Source organism: Prionailurus bengalensis, chromosome B2, assembly GCF_016509475.1.
Source record: "Prionailurus bengalensis isolate Pbe53 chromosome B2, Fcat_Pben_1.1_paternal_pri, whole genome shotgun sequence".
Classification (NCBI taxonomy): Eukaryota; Metazoa; Chordata; class Mammalia; order Carnivora; family Felidae; genus Prionailurus; species Prionailurus bengalensis.
This window is the reverse complement of record NC_057349.1, coordinates 74,471,945-74,487,234: the sequence shown is the minus strand read 5'-3', so window position 1 is coordinate 74,487,234 and position 15,290 is coordinate 74,471,945. Positions and strand designations below refer to the sequence as shown.

The 15,290-nt window shown below is 39.7% G+C and overlaps 2 protein-coding genes across 11 annotated transcripts in view; one reads left to right on the top strand and one right to left on the bottom strand.

The window, feature by feature from the left end:
- DOP1A (DOP1 leucine zipper like protein A) overlaps nucleotides 1-11,354 on the bottom strand; it is a 110,225-nt gene extending 98,871 nt beyond the window's left edge. For all 6 annotated transcript variants that reach the window (XM_043592991.1, XM_043592994.1, XM_043592993.1 and 3 more), the window contains exon 1: nucleotides 11,231-11,354. The gene's annotated coding sequence lies outside the window, so the exon portion shown is untranslated. The remainder of the gene's footprint in view (nucleotides 1-11,230) is intronic.
- UBE3D (ubiquitin protein ligase E3D) overlaps nucleotides 10,740-15,290 on the top strand; it is a 157,708-nt gene continuing 153,157 nt past the window's right edge. For 2 of the 5 annotated variants that reach the window (XM_043593002.1, XM_043593001.1), the window contains exon 1: nucleotides 12,857-13,057. In XM_043593002.1, the coding sequence (XP_043448937.1) occupies nucleotides 12,876-13,057 (182 nt within the window). In that variant the 5' untranslated portion in view covers nucleotides 12,857-12,875. Of the gene's footprint in view, nucleotides 10,895-12,856; nucleotides 13,058-13,412; nucleotides 13,619-15,290 lie in introns of those variants that run through there. The other 3 variants (XM_043593004.1, XM_043593005.1, XM_043593003.1) reach the window with 3 other exon arrangements.

The following is a 15,290-nucleotide window of genomic DNA, read 5'->3' as shown; positions in this document are numbered from 1 at the left end:
GATTCAACCCCTTTAGGCTCATTCTTTAATCAGCCCCTTCTCCAATATTTAGAAACATGGCTTTCATTACAGAATAGCATTTTTAAAAAAATGTCTATTTTATCTAACTTGAGAGAGAGAGAGCACACAAGCAGGGGAGGGGCAGAGAGAGAGGGAGAGACAGAATCTCAAGCAGGCTCTGCGTCAACAGCACAAGGCTTGATCTTACAACCCTGAGATCATGACCTAAGCCAAAATCAAGAGCTGGACACTTAAATGACTGACCACCCAGGATCCCCTAGCATTTTAAAATGCATATATGCTTCATGTTGCTAAAAGTTTCATGTCATTTATCTTTTTTCAGTTGCAGTAAAAACATACAAAATTAACCATTTTTAAGTGTATAGTGTTAAGTGTATTCACATTGTGCAATTTACTTCCAGAATATTTTCGTTTTGCAAAACTGAAACTTTATACACATTAAAAATCAACTCTTCTTTTCCCTCTTCCCCAGCTTCTGGCAACCACCATTTTACTTTCTACTTCTAACTAATCTAACTACTTCAGATACTTCATGTAAGGGGAACCATAAAGTATTTTGTCTTTTTTGTGACTGGTTTATTTCACCTAACATAACATCCTTAAGGTTCATCCATGTTGTAGCATGTGAGAGGATTTCCTTCCTTTTTGTTAAATAATATTCCATGTCGATATATATTTATCTATTCACCTATTCAGAGACATTTACCTTGTTTCTACCTCTACGCTATTGTGAGTAGTGCTGCTGTGAACTTGAGTGTGCAAATATCTCTTCAGGATCCTGTTTTCAATTCTTTTGAATACATACTCAGAAGTGGGAATGCTGGACCATATGGCAGTTCTGTTTTTAAGAGGAACCACCATACTGTTTTCCATAGCAGCTGTACCACTTTACATTTTTTTCCTTCAAAGTCATTGTATTTTACTCATTTTTAAACTTAAATCCAAGTTAGTTAACATATAGTGTAATAATAATCTCACAAATAGAATTTAGTGATTCATCACTTACATATAACACCCAGTGCTCATCCCAAGTATACTCCTTAATGCCCCTCGCCCATTTAGCTCATGCCCCCACCCAACACCCTGCTAGCAATCCTCAGTTTATTGTTTTTGAGTCTCTTACGGTTTGTCTCCCTCTCTGTTTTTATATTACTTTTGCTTCCCTTTCCTTATGTTCATCTGTATTGTATCTTAAATTCCACATGAGTGAAATCATGTGATACTTGTTTCTCTGACTTACTTCGCTTAGCATAATACACTCTAGTTCCATCCATGTTCCGCAAATGGCAAGACTTCATTCTTTTTGATTGCCGAGTAATATCCCATTATGTATATTTGTATATATACACACACACATACACACCACATCTTTATCCATTCACCAGTCGACGGACACTTGGACTCTTTCCATACTTTGGCTACTGTCGATAGTGCTGCTGTAAACACTGGTGTGCATGTGCCCCTTCGAATGAGCACTCCCGTATCCTTTGGATAAAATGTCTAGTAGTGGAAATGCTGGGTTGAAGGGTAGTTCTATTTTTAATTTCTTGAGGAACCTCCATACTGTTCTCCAGAGTGGCCGCACCAGTTTGTATTCCCACCAGCAGTGCAAAAGGGTTCCTCTTTCTCTGCATCCTCGCCAACATCTGTTGTTGCCTGAGTTGTTAATGTTAGCCATTCTGACGGTGTAAGGTGGCATCTCATTGTGGTTTTGATTTGTATTTCCCTGATGATGAGTGATGTTGAACATTTTTCCATGTTTAGCCATCTGGATATCTTCTTTAGAAAAGTGTCTATTAGTGTCTTTTGCCAATTTCTTTACTGGATTATTTGTTTTTTGGGTGTTGAGGTTGATAAGTTCTTTATAGATTTTTGGATACTAACCCTTTATCTGAAATGTCATTTGCAAATATCTTCTCCCTTTCTGTCAGTTGCCTTTTAGTTTTGTTGACGGTTTCCTTTGCTGTGCAGGAGCTTTTTATCTTGATGAGGTCCCAATAGTTCATTTTTGCTTTTATTTCTCTTGCCTCCATAGACATGTCAAGTAAGAAGTTGCTGCAGCCAAGGTCAGAGAGGTTGTTGCCTGCTTTCTCCTCTAGGATCTTGATGGCTATCTTACATTTAGGTCTTTCACCTGTTTTGAGTTTATTTTTGTGTATGGTGTAAGACAATGGCCCAGGTTCATTCTTCACACGTTGCTGTCCAGTTCTCCCAGCACCATTTACTAAAGAGACTGTCTTTTTTCCATCAGATACTCTTTCTTGCTTTGTCAAAGATTAGTTGGCCATGCATCTGTGGGTCCATTTCTGGGTTCTCTAGTCCATTGGTCTATGTATCTGTTTTTGTGCCAGTACCATACTGTCTTGATGATTAGAGCTTTGTAATACAGCTTGAAGTCCCAGAATTGGGATGCCTTCAGCTTTGGTTTTCTTTTGGAGGATTGCATTAGCTATTTGGGGTCTTTCTGATTCCATACAAATGTTAGGATTATTTGTTCTAGCTCTGTGAAGAATGTTGGTGTTATTTTTATAGGGATTGCCCATTTTACATTTCTACCAACATTGCAGAAGGCTTCTAATTTCTCCACATCCTTGCCAACACGCTTCAGTTTTTTGATAGTAGCCATTCAAATGGGTGTGAGGTGGTATCTCAACACAGCTTTGACTTGCATTTCTCTAATAATCAATGATGCTGAAAACCTTTTCATATGCTTTGGCCATTTGTATATAATCTTTGGAGAAATGTCTATTTAAGTCTTTCTTCGTTTAATTGGTTGTCTTTTTGTTGCTGAGCTGTAATTCTTTATACATTCGTGTGGTAGCTAGCTTCCAGGATGACCTCCAATGATCCTCAACTCCTGATATTCATACTGTTATATAGTCACACCTCTTACACAAAATCACTGCTGGTCTATGTGATATCTCATGGATCACTCATTCTGGGGCAACCTAGCCTTATGTGATAAGGACACTTCAAGTTGTCCTCCAGAGAGAAACTCAGGCCTCCCTTCAACAGACTGCAACAACTTGCTAGTATGTGAGTGACCCACTTTGGAAAGGGTTTCTCCAACCCCAATCAAACCTAAAGATGACAGCAGTTCAGGCCAACATCTGACTGCAACCTCACAAAACTGAAGTCAGAACCTCACAGCCAAACTGCTCCCTCAAATCCTTCTGAAAGAAACTCTGAGAGGTTTTACTGTTTTAAGTCACTATGTTTTGGGATAATCTGTGCTGCCATAGATGACTAAAAAGTTTACTCTCAAAATATTTTCCTCTTTTATTTCAAACAATTAAAAATTTTTTTTAATGTTTATTTCTTTTTGAGAGAGACAGAGTGCGAGCGAGGAAGGGGCAGAGAGACAGGGAGACACAGAATCTGAAGCAGCTTCCAGGATCTGAACTGTCAGCACAGAGAGCCCAATGCAGGGCCTGAACCCACAGACTGCAAGGTATGACCTGAGCTGAAGTCGGTCGCCTAACCTACCAAGCCACCCAGGCAGGCACCCCAAAACAATTTAAGTACAGCTGACACACAATGTTACATTAGTTTCAGGTATTTGACAAGTTTACACATTACGGTGTGCTGACCACAAATGTAGCCACCACCTGTCATCACACAACACTGCTACAATATCATTGACTATATTCCTTATGGTGTGCCTTTTATTCCAGTGATTTGTTCATTCCACAACTGGAAGCCTACATCTCCACTCCCCTTTACCTATTTTACCATTCTCCCACCCCCACCCCTCCTGCAACCATCAGTTCTCTGTAGGTCTGATTCTGGTTTTTGTTTGCTCGCTCATTTGTTTCTTTTGATTCCACATGAGTGAAATCATAGGATATTTATCTTTTTCAGCCTGACTTATTTTACTTAGCATAATACCCTTTATTGGTCTATCCATATTGTTGCAAAAAGACAAAGTCCACATAATTTTCCATCATGTGTGTATTATGCACCACATCTTCCTTATCCAATGATCAGTGGACTTAGGATGCTTCCATATCTTGACTGTTATAAAAAATGCTGCAATAAACATAGGGTGCATATATCTTTTCAAGTTAGTGTTTTCATTTGTTTGGTAAATACACAGTAGTGTAATTACTAGATCATATAGTATTTGTGTTTTTAATTTTTGAGAGACCTCCACACTGTTTTCCACAGTGGTTATACCCATATGCATTCCCACCAATAGTACACAGGGATTCCTTTTTCTCCACATCCTCACCAACAGTGATTATTTGTCTTTTTTATTTTAGCCATTCTGGCAGGTGTAAGGTGATATCTCATTGTGGTTTTGATTTGTGTTTCCCTGATGATTGATGTTGAGCATCTTTTCATGTGTCTGTTGCCCATCTGTACGTCTTCTTTGAACAACAATCTATTCAGATCTTCTGACCGTTTTTTCATTGGATTGTATGGGGTTTTTTTTGGTGTTGAGTTGTATAATTCTTTATATTTTTTGGATATTAACCCCTTACTGATATAAAGTTGGAGGTATCACAATTCTAAATTTCAAGATATACTACAAAGCTCTAGTAAAAAAACAGTACAGTACTGGCATAAAAACGGACACATAGATCAATGAAACAGAACAGAGAGCCCAGAATTAAACCCATGTTTATATGGTTAATTAATCTGTAACAAAACAGGCATGAATAGACAATGAGGGAAGGTTTCTTCAATAAATGGTGCTGGGAAAACGTGATAACTATATGTAAGAGAATGAAACTGGACCACTTTCTAATACCATACACAAAAATAAAATGGACTAAAGACCTAAAACCATAAAAATCCTAGAAGAGAACACAGGTAGTAATTTCTGACACTGGACACAGCAACATTTTTCTAGATGTGTTTCTACTGGCAATGGAAAGAAAATACTGGGACTACATCAAAATAAAAACCTTTGGCAAAGTGAAGGAATCCATCAACAACCCATGCTCTATAACTTAAAAGACGTAATAAAAACAGTACTTATCGCATCACATAAAACTAACACGCAACCTCAAATCACTAACATCAGGGATGCTTGGGACACCTTCTAATAAAATGACAGGTGCCATAAAAATCATCTTGGGGGCACCTGGGTGGCTCAGTCTGTTAAGTGCCTGACTTCAGCTCAGGTCATGATTTCATGGTTCATGAGTTTGAGCCCCACACTGGGCTCCCTGCTGTCAGTGCAGAGCCTGCTTCAGATCCTCTGTCCCCCTTGCTTTCTGCCCCTCCCAGCTTGCACACGTGTGCACTCTCTCTCAAAAAATAAATAAAACAAAAGAAGAAAATAATCGTGTTGCTAGAACCCCTCACTCAGGCTTAAGAGTAGACTCCTGATCAACTGGTGGTAACATTTATGGAATTGCTGGTATACAAAATAGAAGTCGCTTAATATTTATTTTTCTTCCAAAATGACAGACACTAACTTTAAAGCAAGTACTACATTCTATATTTTTCCTCAGGAGAAAAACTGTCCAGGAAATTTTAAAATCAAGATATTGTAGGACATGTGTTAAGTGTATACGAAAAGCCACTGGGCAAAGTGCATCATGCTGAAGACAAGCAGAAAGTATCATAGCAGACTGGGATGGCATTTGTGGTATATAATAAACAAGAGTTCCAGCTATTTGGAAAATTTGATTGATCATAACACATATCCTAAGAGTTTCAAGTAGCTGATACAGCACAAACAAAAGCAAATGGAAACGTAAGGTTATTTACCTGTATAATTTAAAGGACTGCTGTGCTTTTATAGTTCTTCTGATTATAGTCAGTATTACTTTCAAGTGCTAAGAGTTTATCTGCATTGCTTCTATACTGATTTTCTAGTAGAGACATAGGAAATAAACTACTTGTTTGGGTGAGATCTCTTTTATGAAATAAAGACTATTCATCCAAAGGGCTCTTTTCTTACTTCCAAATGGAGGTTGTATCCCAGAACCTGAGATTAACAGCAATGTGACCTCTGGTTGAGTAGCAAATTACTGTGTATACTGATAAACTAAGTGTTACCATTTAGGTAAATTGGCTTTTGGAAATCAGTAACACCAAACTAAATGATCTATTTACCCGAACTCTTGGTTTGTGAACACAAAATAATGGTAATTTAAACATGAAGCTCATAATACCAATGTAAGCCTAAAAATAACCACAGCAAGTTGAAATACAGGATGTATTTTACAGAACAAGAGTAGGGAATTTATTTTTCTGTCTGTTCACATTAAACTCTTTCCATAAGAGAGGAGAATTTTTCATTGCCTCAGAAGAAAAAAAAGTCTAGAAATGTCTTCTGTAGGATGGAAATACTAAAATCTAGCTCAAACTTAAAAAGCGAAGAGAGGAAGAAGTGAAGAAGGTATTATATTAAGTTTATTACCTCATCTATGCTTATAGGAGCTATTGCCAGATAAACATAGTATCATTTCATCACTCCTGAATCAACACTCATCACTTTGTCATTTAAAGGCTATCACTGACTTTTAGATTTAGATTTATTTCTTTATATTCAAAGGTTTATCTTACAGCTAAGGTACTAGCTTAAAAAGGTGGATGTTTTATCTCTAAAAGTAACATTAATAACATTAAAGACATTTTTTGGAAAAAAAATAGAAACTTACCTAATTCAGTAATGATCATAAATTTTTAAATTATTTTTTGAAGTTAACTCAAACTCTAGTACACCTTTTAATCTGCAATTGAGGCTATATTTCCAAATTCTTCCACAGATGAAATTCTAAAGAATTCAGGCCCTGATGAATCCATTATCTCCCCAAATTTTGGCCACCAATCAGATGTGAGATGATTTTATGGGGTCCAAGTAATGGGCTGACACTGAATCAGTGAGGGATTTATTCCCTCTTCATTCTCTTGCAGTTCCTGACTGCATCAGGAAGTTCTCAGATTGATGGCAGAATGTTATCAACGCCTCTAATTCTTGCTTCTCTCTCCTTTAAACAAAGAACAGTGTTCAATGGCCAATACTTTCTAGAATTTAACAACACTTTTGTTTCCATTATTTTCATCTTTATGTCTACCTTCTGTTTATGGCAAGCGATACCTACTTTTTATTTAAAAAATTTTAAATGTTTATTTTTGAGAGAGACAGAGGGTGAGCAGGGGTGAGGCAGGGGCAGAGAGAGAGGGAGACACAGAACTCAAAGCAGGCTCTGCACAGAGCCTGATGCGGGGCTTGAACTCACAAACTGTGAGATCATGACCTAAGCCGAAGTTAGGTGCTTAACTAACAGAGTCACCCAGACACACCCCTACTTTCTATTTATGGTCGTTATTTCAAGTTTTCTTTAAAATTATGTTAATAACTACATGCATACAAAGAAAATAAGTATACAGGAAGTATGCAGATATGGCCAAAGTTCTGAAGATAGAAAAATGACTGAAGTTCGAGAAATACTACACTTACCATTTGGTCAACAAATAAATACAAGTGCCTACTATGAACGTGCCATTGGTTTCGCCATTAAGGACAGACAAGAATGATAAATGCTAACAGGAAAGTCAGAAGAGAATTACTTCAAAATGAGGTAATCAAAAAAAAAAAAAGATCCACAGACAAGGTGGCATTGGAGTGAGGGTAGTATGATGTAGACATGCCAAGACAGGGACAGCATGTGTCTGGAGGAAGCAAAAACCTAACAATACAGGCCTAAGTGGTGGCCTGTTCCAAATCTTGATTGTGCTGGTTACCTGGGTGTGTATACAATGTACACACAAAATGAATGCACATTATATGTAAAATTTTTCTTAAATTTGATACAATGTCTTTGACCTGTGCAATAAAAAAAAAAATCATTGATATTTTAGGCTTGGAATAGCTTGGAGAAGGAGAGGTAAATAGGTAAATACAATACAGAGAAAATGGACATCACCATTTAAAGACAAGGGAATCAAAGTACTTATTTTCATATCATAAATTTTCAATAAAAACTGTAAACTATGGTGCACCTGGCTGACTCAGTAGGTAGAGTTTGCGACTCTTCATCTCAGGGTTGTGAGTTCGAGCCCCACACTGATGTGGAGACAGCCTAAAAAAAATTGTAAAAAAAAAAAACCCAACAACAAAAACACCAAAACACACACCCACACACACCAAACCAAACCCATAAAATAACAACAGCAGCAGCAAGCTGGTAAGCCATTAAACAAAAACTGCAGCTATTTACTTCTTGACAGTTGCATTTCAGAAAATTTACCTGAATTAAGGCTTACCTCCTGACCCCCTCAAACAAAGGAGCACATTAATAGCAATCATTCCTAACAAAGTATCAGTTAAAGTAGCCACACTGTGTGCTAGTGACACCTGACAGAATTTAGCACAATAATTTAAGACTGCATTCAACACTTACATCCTGTTTGTAAGCAACTCAGAAAAGACTACCTTAGAATTTATGTTTTAACCTTGAACCCTAATGATCTAAGCTCTTAAAATTAGTTATTAATGATTAAGAACATTTCCAATGGCTTTTATTACATTTCATAGTTTAAGAACTCACGACTAGCGAGGGAACTCAATCACAGTAAAAAAAAAAAAATGTCATTATCAACAAGTCTTGTTGGAATTTTATAATGCCATCCTTAATAAAATCAATGACTTAACCATAAAATTAAATTCAAAACATGAATTATGATTCAAGAAAAGCATCAAGAGACCAGAAAAAGATAATCTTCTGCCATAAATTAAAGCATTAAAGTACATAGAAACTTATGTGCATCTTTAATATTTTATTAAGGAAAATATAAGCCTTTTGTTATACCAATGACTTGTCACTAGATCTTCATGCCCCAGAAAGCTTAAACTGAAAGCTAAATAAAAAGCACAACGTAGGGAATTTTAAGAGTTGAAAGAAGACGCAGCTCAGGTATAGGCAGTCCCATCTTATTAGAGTCTGACTTATAATTTTTCACAGTGGCAGCAAGTCACAGCTCCCAGTCACACAATCATGATGGCAAACCACTGATATACTTACAACCATTCTTTATCCACACAATTATTCTCTTTTTCATTTAGCATAGTAGTCAATAAATTACATGAGATATTCAAAACTTTTATAATAAAATGTGCTTTGTGTTAATTTTGCCCAACTGTAGGTCAATGTAAGTATACTGATAGAGAGACAGAGGGCAACTGGGGAGGGGCAGGGAAAGAGGGAGACACAATCTGAAGCAGGCTCTAGGCTCCCATGCTATCAGCACAGAACCTGATGGGGGCTCAAACCCACGAAGTGCGAGATCATGACCTGAGCCAAAGACGCCTAACTGACTGAGACACCCAGGTGCCCCTTGTACACTGAGCATTTTTAACATACGTTAAATGTATTAAACGCATTTTCAAATTATGGTATTTTCAATTTATGATGCGTTTACAGGGACACAACCCTATAAGTTGAGGAAGATCTGTATAGTAATTTTCAAATTGGTATTCTATGTAATTATACTTCTAATGTTAACAGGTTGGCCAAACCACAAGAGACTTAAATACAGAGAACAAACTGAGGGTTGATGGGGGAGTGGGGGAGAGAGGAAACTGGGTGATGGGCACTGAAGAGGGCACTTGTTGGGATGAGCACTGGGTGTTGTACGGAAGCCAATGTGACAATAATTTAAAAAAAGAGAGAGAGAAAATAGGCTTTCTGGCCAGGTAAGTTTAGAAAATGCTTTGATAACCTTCCCCCAAAGATTTATATGCATATGAGCATAGTAGTAAAGGTTTTGAGAAATCCTGCAGTTAAAAGCAAATCAGAAGTTAAAACTGATTTAACCAATGCACCCCTAAATCATTTGCCATGGAACACTGTTTTGGGGCAGTAAGGCTATCGATGAGAAGAGTGTTCAAAGGGAGACATCAGTTTGGAAAATTTTGATCTTATGAAATTACCTTACAGATGACAAAACTGATTAGAGAGATAACATTTCTTTAGGAGAACAAAGGATTTGAACAAAATCTTTAATTCCTAGGCCATCGCTCTTCCCACTACTTTAACTACAAAATAAGACTCTTTAAACTCTATATAGTCAAACATTTAATTTACGTTTAACATTCTGGTTATGGTGTCACATTTTCTGATTTGTGTACTCACTTAGGCATTTTTAATTCTTCCTTCAAGACCTGATTTCCTTAATAACTAGGCCCACCTGGAAATTTACTATTGTTTGGTACTAATGGGGAATGATTTCATTTGGAGTAGCAGCTTAAAGTGATCACTAAAATAAAGCATTTGTACTACAACTGGTTTTAGTTCACTCTTGTTATAATTTAGCGCAACTAAATCACTATGTTATGAGATGGTGAATTTCTTAGCATATAATGTCAACATATGCTATCCATGATAACATTCTAGATCTTCTGTCTGTGTAGAAGGGAGCCAAGGACGTCAAAATTGAGAGATTTCTGTCTTTGAACAATTCTGAGCTTATTTGTCAGGCAAACACTTAGTTTCCTATCTTTTTTGTAATTATCAAAAAAATGTTTTCATTGCTTTAACTATAGTCTCCAAATCAGATTATCACAATATAGTTCTCAAACTCCTTAGAACTACACATTATAGTGTTCAGAAACACAATTCTTCCAGCTTTAAATAAGTATCGTTGTGTGCCACTCCCCCCTCCGGGTAGGAGTGAAGAATGGAAGAGACCGAACAAGTAACTATTGTTACGCTGCAACTTTAAAAGGCTTGAGAATCAAAGGTGATAATAGTTAACAACTTCCTTAGGACTAACCTGACTTCCTCTAAAAAACTTCTGCACTCCTTTCCAACCCCCACATGGAACCTATAGCTGGCATTCGTGTCTCCTCAATCTTGAAAGAACCCACCAGATGAATGAGAAGGCACGAAGCCTGGATTCCACCAACAAAGAGGTTAGTCCGTGCGCCTTTATCGCACAGGTGCGACCTCCACCCCCAACCTTGCGCACCGCTGGGCCCCCGCGCTGGAGGCCCCACTGCCTTGGGGCCGCCCTCGAGCCTCCGCCCAGCCCCGGCCCGCCGATCCCCGCGCAGCTCGCGCCTCTCCGGAAACCGGAGGGCGACCGGCCGGCTTCCGAGCTCCAGGCGGGGCCGAGGCGGCAACACCCCCGACGCCACAGAGCCTGCCCGGCGGGGCGTCCCCGCAGCTCCGGAACAGGCCAGGCCGAGGAGGCCGCTCAGGGCCGGCAGCCAGCCTCACGACCGCGCTGGGGGCGGGGACGCTGTTACCTGCCGTGGGCTCGGCCGCTCCCCGCCGGCGCCGCTCTCCTGGCAACCGCGGCAACGACGCGGAGGCCGGGAGCCGAAGGGCCTAGTGACAGCTCCCAGCGTGCACCGCGCCCGCGCCCACGCCGGCGTCGACGTCGACGGCCCCTGGATCCCCGCCCCCGGTCCGTGCTTCGCCTCTCGGCTCTAGCTGTCGCCACAGCGCCCTCGAGCGGACTGTTGGGCCACCAACTATGGGGATGGATGGGCCTGGAAAGTGAATAGCAGGTGTTTTCAACTTTCCAGCACCAGGGGCATCTTAATGGGGAGTTGGCAGGAATGCTAGGAATTGAGAACAGCTTTTAAATATTATTTAAACAATAACTTAAGTGATATTTAAACTATTCTTCAATATTTCATATGAGGAACTTGAGGCCCAGAAGAAGTTAGAGACTGGTGAAGTTAGGAGATAAATAGTTAGCAGATTTGGAACCATTTTGAGTTTATGTCTCTCTAAATCATGTAGTTACTACAAGGAAGTTGCAGTTTTGCCTAAACCGTAGGATCAAAGAAAAAAAAGACTGATTTTATGTTTTATAAATGTGTGAATATATATGAAATATAGCAATCTTTAAAAAGAACCAAACGCCAAGTATGAAGCACATGCTGTGCTAAGACTTAAATATTTCAATATAATGTGTCTGTATTTAAGACTCAATAGCCTTGAGAACTAAAGGTGGAAGATATTAGGAGTTAAAATCATCACCCATGATCACCATTATTTGAAGTGGAATAGTAGTAAATACAATTCTTTAACTGCATTGTTACCTCCATCCATGATTTTGAATTATTGTGATGAAAACAGGAATTTGTGAAGCAACACAATAAGCTTTGAAACAGCAAATACTTAACTTTAGAAAAACTGTCTTAAAATAGTATCTCTAAAGTGGATTTATTATTTATTTGGAAAATCTTCAAATTAAGAAGCAATCAATAAGCACGATTTTCTTAATTTATATTCGGAAATACATCATTGTTTCTGTTTTTAAGAACTAAAAGCTTCTGCTTTTTTTTTTTTTTGTAAGATTTTTAAGTTATCTCTACACCCAATGTGGTGCTCCAATTTACAACCTTGAGATCAAAAGTGGCATGTTCCATCCACCAAGTCGGCCAGGTGCCCCCAGCCTCTTGCTTTTAAAATTCTTATTGGGGCTCCTGGGTGGTTCAGTAGGTTGAGCTTCAGACTTCAGCTCAGGTCATGTTCTCAGGGTCATGATATCACCGTTTGTGAGTTTGAGCCCGGCTTCCGGTTCTGTGCTGACAGCTCAGAGTCTGGAATCTTCTTCCAATTCTGTGTCTCCCCCGCTCTCTCTCTCTCCCTTCCCCACTCATATTCTCTCTCTCTCAAAAATAAACATTAAAATTCTTATTGTAAGTCCACCACTATAGCTTTACATTTTAATATTTCCCCATTTTAAGTATTTACATTATAGTAGATCGTTTTCTTAACTATGTCAAACTTTCCAAAATTATCTTCTAGTTGTAATAAGATTATGATTTCTGTGAATAAGTTTTTATTTATACAAAATATGGGGAGTGGAAATGTATATGCGGATCATTCTCATCTTCCTGTTTTCAAAGGTTATAGGAATGGTTAATGCTGTGATTCATGACACTTGATTTAACCACACTTTCTGCATCGGTAACAGAAAACTTCTTACATTTTTGCAACTGTTTGCATCTTGGAGCAACTGTGTCTAAATCGAGAAGCAATGCCAAATCAATCTCGGACGTTTGTTGCCTTAGACAGAGGAGAGCTAGCAAAGGACAGACCACAGTTCATAAAAAAAGGTACTGTACTTTATTAAAAAACGAAACCAGATTGTATGTTTGGGGTGGAGAAATCTGCTCTCAGGCCTCCAGGGGTCAGTGCCAGTTCTATACCACCTCCCTCGGTCATCTCCCTTTCTTCCAGCCTTATTTCTACCCAAGCTAGCCAAGGGAGTGTACTCGGCTCCGATTTTTAAGGTCCTGTCCTGGGAGACTAACGCACCTGGCCACGCCCACACGGAGAAGAGTGGGAGAACCGTTTGGTTCTCCCTGCCCACCTTTGTGACCATTCAGACCCGGGGCCCATATTTGAAAACGCTCACGTTGTCGGGTCTAGTCCTCGCGGTAGCGCGCTCTCCGCCCGGCAGGCGGCGCTGTGGGCTGGCGGGCTGTGTCCGCCCAGCGATCCGGTCTGGGAGGCCCGTGCGGCCGTCACCGCCGCACGTGCAGCCGCTCCTGGCCGTGGTGGCTCCGCTTCGCCAGAAGCTGCGGCCGGGCGCCGGCCATGGCGGCGGCTGCCGCGGGGACGCCCGTGTTCCTAGAGGTGCGGACACAGCTGCGGAGCGCGCTGCTGATCCTGGGGTAAGGCCGGCGCTGGGCGTGTGGGGCTCCGAGGTGCGGTGAGTAGCCTGCGTTTCTGCTGGCCCGGGAGCCTCCGCCTGCCTCAAAAGCACGGGGTTTGGAGTTCCTTGCCAGTTGCTTAGAGCCTGTCCCATTAGTCAAAGTGGAGCTTCTCTTCCCACCCCTCGTGCTTTTAGTCCCCTCCCCCCCCTTCACTGGTAATCTGGGTATCACCAGGAGCTTTTCAGAAATGCAGTCTCAGCCCCACACCAGACCTGCTGAATCAGAACTTGTGTTTTAACACGCTTTCCAGGAGTCAGAATACACACTGAAGTTTGAGGATCGCTGATATAACAGTATCCGGCCTTTCCACAAGCAGTGCAAAAAATGCCGTGCCTGTTTCTTTTTGGGATCCTCACTAGAGGATAAGTTCCAATGTGAGAGCTTCTTATTTTGTAAATAAACTCGGCATTTTTGTTTTTGTTTTTGTTTGTGTTTTTTGTCCACAGCGTTCTCTGCAGAAACACTGAGACGTTCATTGAACGACTAACAAAGGTTGCAGGCTTCTTATTGGAGCTCATTCATATTGTGCGTTCCAGTGAGAAGTCAGCAAACGTTTGACTTCGTTATTCACTACAACAAACAAACTTTTAGGAGAAATGTCCTCTTTTTTTTGCTTGTTTGGTAGTATGTGGTCCCCTCGATTGTTCCCTTGTGACTGCTGTTTCAAGTAGAGTAAATTAGATGTTAAAATCCTGAAACTTTTACTACACAGAGCCACTCTGAAGTAGATGCCCATCTTTCTTTTCCTTATATTTGCCGAGTATAGGTGTGGCAGTTTGGGATTTGGCATGAGAATTGAATTCAAATTCTAGCTTCTTCACAAGGGCAGAATTGCTTAATCTGAATTTTTTCCCTTGTCAAATGGGGATGATATTTATTACCCTTCTCTTTTTCTTCTGTTTCTCCCTCTACCTCTTAAATCATAAGTTCAGACAAGTCTCTCCAATTCCAGTTCACTTTGTAGGGTTATTAGCAGCCGCAAACTTACATAAAACAAAAGACAACCTCCCTACTTCCTCTCATCAAAGAGGCCCTTCAATGTTCCCTTGGGTTACTACTCTCTCTTGTTTAAGCAAGTGAAGAAACCTGACTTTGCTAGTTTGTCCCTGATAGTCTTTGGCTGTTGAACTTTATCACCACCTTGCCCCTGGTAAAAGCAAAAGCAACCACTCTTCTGATTTTCTTTAACAGGGATTAGTTTTGCCATGGTTGGGTATAAATGGATTCATACAGTATGTGCTTTTTTCGTTTCTGGCTTTCCTTTAACAGTGGTTTTGAGATTTATGCCGTTGCACATGTCGCCTATTCTTTTTTCTCACCGAGTAGTTTTCTATCGTATCGATATACAATTTATCCATTCTATTTCTGGATATTTTGTGTTTTTCTAGAACTTGATTATTGTGAATAAAGTTGCTATAGCATTGTTGTATAAGTCTTTTAGTGGGTTGACATTTTCATTTCTCTTAGGAAATGACCTGATTCTGTAATGGTACAAAATGCTATCTCATTGTCGTTTTAATTTGCATTTGAGCACCTTTTCATTTGCCTTTTGGTCATTCATACATGTTCCTTTGGAAAGTGTCTTCTAATTTTTTGTCATTAGAAAACAATCAGATTGTTTGTCTCTTTG